General features: G+C 49.2%; 1 protein-coding gene across 1 annotated transcript; it reads left to right on the forward strand.

The window, feature by feature from the left end:
- Positions 1–3533: 3533 nt before the first annotated feature.
- LOC123402636 (transcription repressor OFP8-like) lies at positions 3534–4718 on the forward strand. The gene has a single exon (XM_045096568.1). The coding sequence runs from the start codon at positions 3672–3674 to the stop codon at positions 4563–4565; it is 894 nt and encodes a 297-aa protein (XP_044952503.1). The 5' UTR covers positions 3534–3671; the 3' UTR covers positions 4566–4718.
- Positions 4719–8766: the final 4048 nt, after the last annotated feature.

Here is an 8766-nt window from a genome sequence, read left to right on the forward strand (position 1 = left end):
GGTGGTTGTCTACAAGCGCATTGTCGTCTATGGATAATAAACCAGGACGGCTGGACGCAAAATCTGGATCTCGCAAGCAGCCTTCAGTGGCGAGTAAGTCTAGTTGCAGGCGGGTAACAGAGCAACTCTCCCATTCGCTCTTGAGAGGCCCATGGGGACTCTTTAACGAAGCTGGGGCGCCTGCCATTGCTAGAGCTCTTGAGCTAGCCTGAGGCTAGATTTCATGTTCATGCAAGATAAGGAAATGCGGGGTACAATCTTTGTGGTGACCCTAGCAAGCTAAATACCCTTTGTAAATCGGGTAACGGGTAATGTTTCGGAATCCACTCATCAATGCGCTTGCATGAAAATCTAGAAAACCTATAAGGCTACACGTAATGGGAGTATCATAGGTAGTATCATGCATGCCAACTAGGCAATTTCGATGAGGTGACATAGAATTAAATGAAGAAAGAGAGGGTTGAGTATCATATCATGATACCGTATCATATTAAATGATGTGCTACTATGTGTCTTGCATGGCATAAAATAAACTAACCTATGATACTAACATATGATACTATGCATTATGGATGTGGTATCATACACTAGTATCATATGCATGATACTAGTATATGATACTACCCATTACAACCAGTCTAAGTGATCGGCGGGCCATGTAACTGTTCCCCGATGCAAGTCTTCGGATTGCTTGGAAAAAAGCGTCTAATAGTCCAGAGTATGTTAAATTCTTGGATGGTTATTTCAGCGTCGAGGATGTGTTTAGAGGCCTTAAATTCAATGCACAAAACTGTCAATGTAGGAAACTCGCCCACCAAGCCGAAGAGATGAACTAAAGAGGCCAATCCGAGGAGAGAGTTGTAGTATTTAGCTTCGAAGACCAGTTAAGGGGCTACTAACAGTGTCCTGGACTAAGGGGTACTAACCTATACAACCATCGGTCCATGGGTCGAGCTTATGGCACGCCGATCATCAAAAGGAAGGACTACCGAAGCCACAAACCTTAGTGTGATTAAGAAGGAAACCTCCGAAGACTTGGTGTGTACTTTGAGGACTGCTTTGTAGCCGACGTGTTGATAACCACCCATGTGTGTGACCTAGGTACCCCGAGTGTATATATAAACCGACGGGTTTAGTCTTTAGAGGCACGATTACCAGCCTTAGGTTTTAGAACACAATCATACGATCATGAGGTAGATCATCTTGTACTCTGTACCCATCACATCAATATAATCAAAGCAGGATGTAGAGTTTTACCTCTTTGCGAGGGCCCGAACCTGGGTAAACATCGTCTTCCTTCGTCCCATGCTACCATTGTTCCTAGACCCACGACTCCAGACCCCATTTCCAAGATCCGCCGAGTTTAGCACCAACACATGGTTCTTTCTCAGTGATAGTATACTGTTGAGCTTCTTCGGCGTGCAGGCATGGCCGATTGTTACCAATCGGCCACCCCTATTAATGTTAGGTGCAAACTCTCACCCATCGGAGCTATGTCGGTGCTTTGTCGTATCTGATGCTCACCCATCCATATATCGCCCATCCTGTTCAACATGCCTTTATATACATCCATGCACCCCGAGAGCCGCATTTACACTTAGTTAAGCAAATTCTTCGCTAAATCAAGGGGAATCTCGACCTCAGTTTGCATCTTCTCGTTCGTCGATGACGACACTCACTATTTTTCGATGACTGGACTGGTTGCCCCGACACTCGGCGTTCTATGTTCGGGTAGTGTGTCTATCTCGATGATAACATGGTTTCTTGGTTGTCCAAAAGACAAACCATGGTGTCCAGCTACAGTGCTGAGGTGAGTATCGCGTAGTGGTCCATGATGCCGCGGAGTGTTGTTAGATTTGAAAGCTTTTTACAAAGCTCCACCATCCATTGACCACTGCCAGTGTTGTATTTTGTGAGAATGTCAATATAGTTTACATAGCCACTAATCTGGTTCAGCATCGTCACATCAAGTACATCGAGATCGACATCCATTTTGTTTGTGAAAAGGTGTCCCTTAGTAAGATTCGGATTCTTCACATGCTATCCACCCATTAGTATGCTGACATTACAACAAAAGGAGTCTCGTCGCGGCTCTTCTCCGAGTTTTGGTCCAAGGTGTGCTTACTGCCGACGGACGCGCAAGCTAAGGTGTCTGTTAAAATATATATTTCGTATAGAATATCTTCACCTACACATCTTGTGTTGATTCGATTAGGATTTGCTTTGATCTCCAAGGCTTGTATCCTATATTATGTTAACATGATGTCCGTCCCAAGAGCATCTCTAACAGACCCCATAAACTGGTCAAACCTGTAAAACATGAGGTGTTTACAGTTTCGATTGAAAAAACGGCATGGGCAGACCTCGTAAAAGTTTTTTGATCCGTAAACTTTTTAAGGGGCACGGTAAATCCATCCGCGAAAACCTTATATCTGTAGTGTTGGAGGCAGTATACACTTCAACCCATAAACTGGTCAAACCTCGTTGGAGCAAACGCGCCGCCACGGAACTGGCCGGAATCTACCTAGAACTCACCGGAATCTGTCGCCGCATGTCGGAAGAAGCCGCCGCACGCCAAAATTTGTCGCCGCCGGTTCAAATTGCAGCCAGGTCGACTTCCACTGCCGAGACAAGGCTGTCCAAGGGCAGGATGGAGCAGGCCACCGGCGGCCTGAATCAGGACGAGGCGGCACCGGAGACGAGCGGGGCACGGTGCAGGAGCTCGCGCGACCACAACGGAAAACGTACGCGCGGTGACGGACATTGTCGAGCTCAATCGTGGATGGGCAGTGCCGAGCTCAATCGGGGGCGGGCGGCGTAGGGCTCCTCCACTTCATGCATGGCCGGGAACAGGCGGCGCCGGGACGAGGCGGGGGCGAGGCGGGTGGCGCCGGGGCGAGCCGGGTCGCAAGGACGACGCACGTCGTGGCCGAAGACAGCCCGTCGGGACGGGAGGAAAAAAGAAAAAAAGTGAGCTATAATGAAATACAATTCCATTTACGGGATATGTTTTGTTCGGTGCAATTTCGCACCGTAAAAATGGTTTATGGTGTCCCTTATACTCGTTTAAGAGTCGGTTTTACAGAATCTGTTAGAGATGCCCTAAGTGTGGCGTATTCGGCCTAATCTCATTTGTTCATTGGAATGACTTTCATTCTATTTACGGTCAAAGATTGCCAAAAAGGCTAGATACAAGTACTAGGCTTAATATTGCACATTCAGATGCAATATATTATCTTACATCTAAGTCTCTAACCACATGATTGATTGCTATAAGATTCGTGCAAATAGGTTTTTAACACCGATTCGTCTACACTGTTTATCTGTTAGGTGTGAAGTATTCTCTCAAATCCAGATGTAACATAGTCGGACCCTTCATGCTATATTGTTGTTAGAAAAAATGGTTTTTTTTGCCCTGAAGTCAACAGAGACCATTTCTTGGCCAAATTTTATTGGTAGTGGATCCCTTGATGCGACGTTACTGTTAATAAAGCGCCTCTTTATATCTGGAAAAGAAAATGGGTCGCGCGCCCATTTGTACAGGGCAGGGGGGCTAGCTCCTAGCTGAGCGATGCTCACTTCTATATAAGACCAAAAGTCCAAAACCTACAGCGCAATTAACCCTCACACAAGTCCCTCGGGTACACTCCCGAAGGACAAGAACAGAAAGAATGTTGAGCCCCGGCATTTTGATCAAGAAGCGCCACGGCGGCGCCGGGTTCGCGCTCGGGTGCGGCTGCAAGGACGCGAAGAGCGTGTCCGTCTCCGCGTCTGTCTCTGCCTCGCCCTCGCCGTCCGGCGCGGGTACATCGACAACGACCGAGACGCGGCGCAAGGGCGGGAGGGCCAACCCGTCGGGATCGACGACGACGGACACTCTGACATCTGCCTCGTCGTCGTCCTTGCTATGGGAGGACGCCGTGGCCGAGTTCGACTGCGGCGACGACGGCCACTTCAAGATGGAGAGCTCCGCAGCCACGCAAAGCTTCTCCGGCTTGCTGCGCGAGCTCAACGAGCTGGAGCAGAGCGTTGTGTCGTGGGGCCGGAAGAGCCGCCGCGGTCGCGACAAGAAAGTCTCGACGCCGCCACTAGAGCACAAGCAGGCCACCATGAAAAGCGGCGACCTGAAGACGGGCGGCGGCGCTAAAGATCGCCGCGCCGGTGACAGCGTCGACGAACCGGGGGCCGTTGACGCCTGCGTCGAAGTGGGGCTCGACGGCAGCGTGGCGGTGGTAAAGCAGTCCGAGGACCCGCTGAGCGACTTCCGGCAGTCGATGGTGCAGATGATCGTGGAGAACGGGATCATCGCCGGGGAGGAGCTGCGGCAGATGCTCCGCCGCTTCCTCACCCTCAACGCGCCGCACCACCACGACGTCATCCTCCGCGCCTTCGCGGAGATCTGGGACGCCGTGTTCTCGGCCTCCTACGTGCCCGTGCCCGTCCCCGCCACCGGACCGCCCCACAAGCACACCCGCCGCGAGGAGCCCACCGCCGGAAGGCCGCCAATGCCGAGGACCCCTCCGCGCCACCACCACTCGCCATCACCGTCAGCATGGCGCGTGTAAACGTACCGAATGTGCTGCCTCGATCCAATACACTACCACCACTATATCATTTCATTTGATTTCCGGTTAATTAGTATTGGAAATTTGGAATTTGCCACTAGCTTATTATTGTATGTGAGTGAGTCCGTATAATATGATTTCGTATATTGTTTCTCCGTTCTTCTCACGTGCAATGCATCTACATTTGCCGCAAAGCCAGCGCGGATTCCCGCCTACGACAAGCTGGAGCACATACGCGTGCCGGCCCGTACCAGGCTACGTTGTGGACTTGTGGTTGCTTCGGTTGGGAGCTGGACCGGTGGGGGCAGGAGACGTGCGAAAGGCCATGCATGGGCGACAGCCAGTTGTGGTTGGATGGAAACGGGAGAGAGGGTAGGGTCCGTCTCGCTCTCGCATCGCATGCGCGCCCGCCCGTGCATTGCGGCCGCGGCAACCTGGACTGCATGGTCCATACGGCAACTTAAATTGTCTGTTGCCCTTTCTACAGTAGTAGTACTAGATAGTGGTACTAGTAGCTAGCACGGGCACGGGAGCATTCCCGACTTTGTGAAATTCCTTGCCGTGCATGGCTCCCTGCTCCGAGCAATGCGAAGACACGTACTGTACTATGGCCCTGTTTGGGTCCATGAGTTAGAGTTAGAGTTTGTTAGATTGGCCAATCTAACCCCAAAACATCCAAACAGAGAGGGTTAGAGTTGGTTAGATGCATCTAACCCACTAAAAAAAAATAACTCACCCAAGAGGTGATTATTTGGGTTAGACTTGGGTTCGGTCCATAAAAAGTTATTTTTTTCTCTATCTCCACCATACCAAATCATTGATAAATGAGCCAAATGATTAGAAAATGTGCATTTATTGACAATCTAACCCTTCCATCCAAACACCTCTTTAAATTAAGTTAGTTTAAGGTTAGTCCAAAGTTAGAATCTAACTCTAACCTCTAACCGAGTTAGAGTATCCAAACAGGGCCTATACCAGCAACATTATTGCCTCTACTCACTCGCTGGCAAGGTCATTATAGGTTGGTTACTTATATCTACTGTGGCTAGCTAGCATCAATCATCGCCATCTCTGACCAAGTTTTCTCGCGTACGCGCGTACGTTCCTTCGATCGCGCGGGTACCTGCCGACTGCAGGCATCATATCGGCATCGTATTCCTGAGGCGATCGATAGGCAAAACTGGACGCACGTGATCGAGCAATGATGCGCTCATGCACGTACAAGACGCGAGGAGACAACCACGAAAAGCATATGGAATCTTTGCACACATACATGCCGACCGAGATCTAGTGACTGGCCACCTCATAACTGGCGAGAACCTAGCCGTTGGATGGAGGATCAGCAGCCCAGATTAAACGTAGTAGCTCAGTACTGTAGACGGTATTGCATGCGAATCACTGTAGCTCATCCACTTCCCCTGAGTTCCTGTACTTGTGCCGCTGTAGTTTTGGATACTGTTCAAGAAAAATCCATCCATTGATCTTTGATCAGACGGTCTGGAGAGGGGGCCAGACACCGTACTGTTAACCGGTGACTTGTCCATAGCAAGTCATTGGATCTCAGTCCCATACGTGTGTATCGGTCTATACGAGATCAGCCCGGATGATCGATGCATAATAACAAGAAAGATGCACCTAGCTAAGAGCATCTACACACGTGGTCGTCAAATTCAGCCCTTCAAATATATGTAGACGTGCCCAAGCGAGTTAGTGATACTAATCGGTCACTTCTTGGAAAACGCCGTTTAGGTACTTATATCTCAAGTCATATACCCTATATTAAGGCTGGAATTCAAGTCAAGCCGAGCCGAGGCAGTTCGACTCGAGTCGCTAGAGCTTGTTTCATCAACATGTCAACAAGTCAGTAACATATACACAATTCCATATAAAATGGTAAATAACCATAATAATCAGTAACTTAGTAACATGCACATGATTTGAGAGGTGGGTTTGCACGGCATTGCCGTCATCTTGAACTCACGATTCAGAAACAAAGGAGACGGGAGGGGAATCGACTGATTGGTCTCTCACTATTTCGTTAGGGGTGGAAGGACATGAATCATGGTGTGCATCTCCTAGCCTCGGCAGTTGTGCATAGTGTTATGCGGATGGGTCCCGTGTTGTGCCTATGCGACCGGCCTTGGATACAAAATGATGTTGGGTGACTAATTTGTATACCGAGCCTAACGTGTTACACGAGTACTCGTGAACTTGATTGGCTTAACTTGGTTTATAAATGATCTTAAAATAAAACTTGGCTCCACTTGTTGCTTTTCGAATTCGAATCGATTCGAGCCGAGTCACGAGCTACCTGTTTAGCTCACGAGATTCGAGCTGTTTTTTCATCCCTACCCTATATCCATACTAAAACATGCAACGTGGACAACATTATGTAGATCATCAAACGAACATAGAATCAGACATAGAAATGCGTATTTTGATCACCAAGAGACACCAACGACTCTCCAAAACATTGCCAAAGTTAACATAATTCACATAAACGGCGGACATATTTAAACTACATTCCTAAAAAAAATGAAATTAAGGTGGAGTCGACAGATATTCACCACTTCCTCATTGGGTCTTTGCCCTTTCGGTCGTCGACATACCACTTCCTCATTGGGTCTTTGCCCTTTCGATCGTCGACATACAGGCGTCCATGGCAGGTGGTGGATTGTTGGAGTTATGGGAGGTGGAGTTGTGGTCCTCGCCATCGTCGAACGAGGAGTCAAAGAGGATGATGAGTCCCTTCATCTATCGGGCGGCCATGTCCTGCTGTCGCTTGAGCTTGGCCATCCAAGCCGCCTCCGCCACTGGCTCCGCCACCTTGTGCTTTGACTACTCAATGGCAAGCCGGAACACCTGGACGTTATTCCTTCGTAGTCGGCGATCATCAGTCTCCATCATCGTCACCAGGTATATACTAGCACCCATCGTTGCCCACGCAAAGCAGTGACCCGTGAGGGAAGGGGACAGTGTGGGTCAGAGCGGATTGCGTAGCACTCGCTAAGTTGTGCACATTCCAGGAGGGGCCAGCTCCAATGTCCGCGCTATGCCGTCGAGGGAGGAGCGCCGGTGCAGACCTGAAGATGTCCCCCATGTCTATGTTCGACCACACCAGCGCAATGCGGAAGGCCGACTACTCCTCGACGTCGAGGTCGGAGCGTGAGTAACTGTCAGAGCTCGACATCTCGTCGTATGTTGTCGGATTTGATCAAAATTGGAGAGCAAGAGAAGCAGACGGAGCGAGATAGAAAAGTAGAGTGGGAGTTAGGGTTCAGAGAGGGAACGGGTTGATGTTTTTGTGGGGACGACATGGGATCAGTGGTGGACCGGGCTAACGTGACGGACACGTTCGGGCACGCTCTTGTCGTCACATATCTATCTATACCTACTAATAAAAAAAAGTATTCTTGGTTCATCGTGGCGTTTTGGAGAGCACCCCTTTAGGTCAGTGGTAATAAACCCATGGTACTGATTTAAGTTAAAAAACTGGTTCATCCATATTTTATAGAAGAAACCTTGACTTTTTCAATAATAAATCCGGAGCCCTTTATTAATAAAGTGATACGTGTTTAGCTCACGAGATTCGAGCTGTTTTTCCATCCCTACCCTATATCCATACTAAAACATGCAACGTGGACAACATTATGTAGATCATCAAACGAACATAGAATGAGACCTAGAAATGCATATTTTGATCACCAAGAGACACCACGGACTCTGCAAAACATCGCCAAAGTTAACCTAATTCACATAAACGGCGGACATATTTAAACTACATTCCTAAAAAATGAAATTAAGGTGGAGTCGACAGATATTCACCACTTCCTCATTGGGTCTTTGCCCTTTCGGTCGTCGACATACAGGCGTCCAGGGCAGGTGGTGGATTGTTGGAGTTATGGGAGGTGGAGTTGTGGTCCTCACCATCGTCGAACGAGGAGTCAAAGAGGATGATGAGTCCCTTCATCTATCGGGCGGCCATGCCCTGCTGCCGCTTGAGCTTGGCCATCCAAGCCGCCTCCGCCACTGCCTCCACCACCTTGTGCTTTGACTACTCAATGGCAAGCCGGAACACGTGGACGTTATTCCTTCGTAGTCGGTGATCGTCAGTCTCCATCGTCGTCACCGTATTAGCACCCATCGTTGCCCACGCAGAGCAGTGACCCGTGAGGGAAGGGGACAGTGTGGGTCAGAGCGG

Source organism: Hordeum vulgare, chromosome 6H (assembly GCF_904849725.1).
Source record: "Hordeum vulgare subsp. vulgare chromosome 6H, MorexV3_pseudomolecules_assembly, whole genome shotgun sequence".
Lineage (NCBI taxonomy): Eukaryota > Viridiplantae > Streptophyta > Magnoliopsida > Poales > Poaceae > Hordeum > Hordeum vulgare.

Excerpts from the sequence above, each read along its gene's own strand:
- LOC123402636 (XM_045096568.1), top strand. The coding sequence starts at position 3,672 with ATGTTGAGCCCCGGCATTTTGATCAAGAAGCGCCACGGCGGCGCCGGG.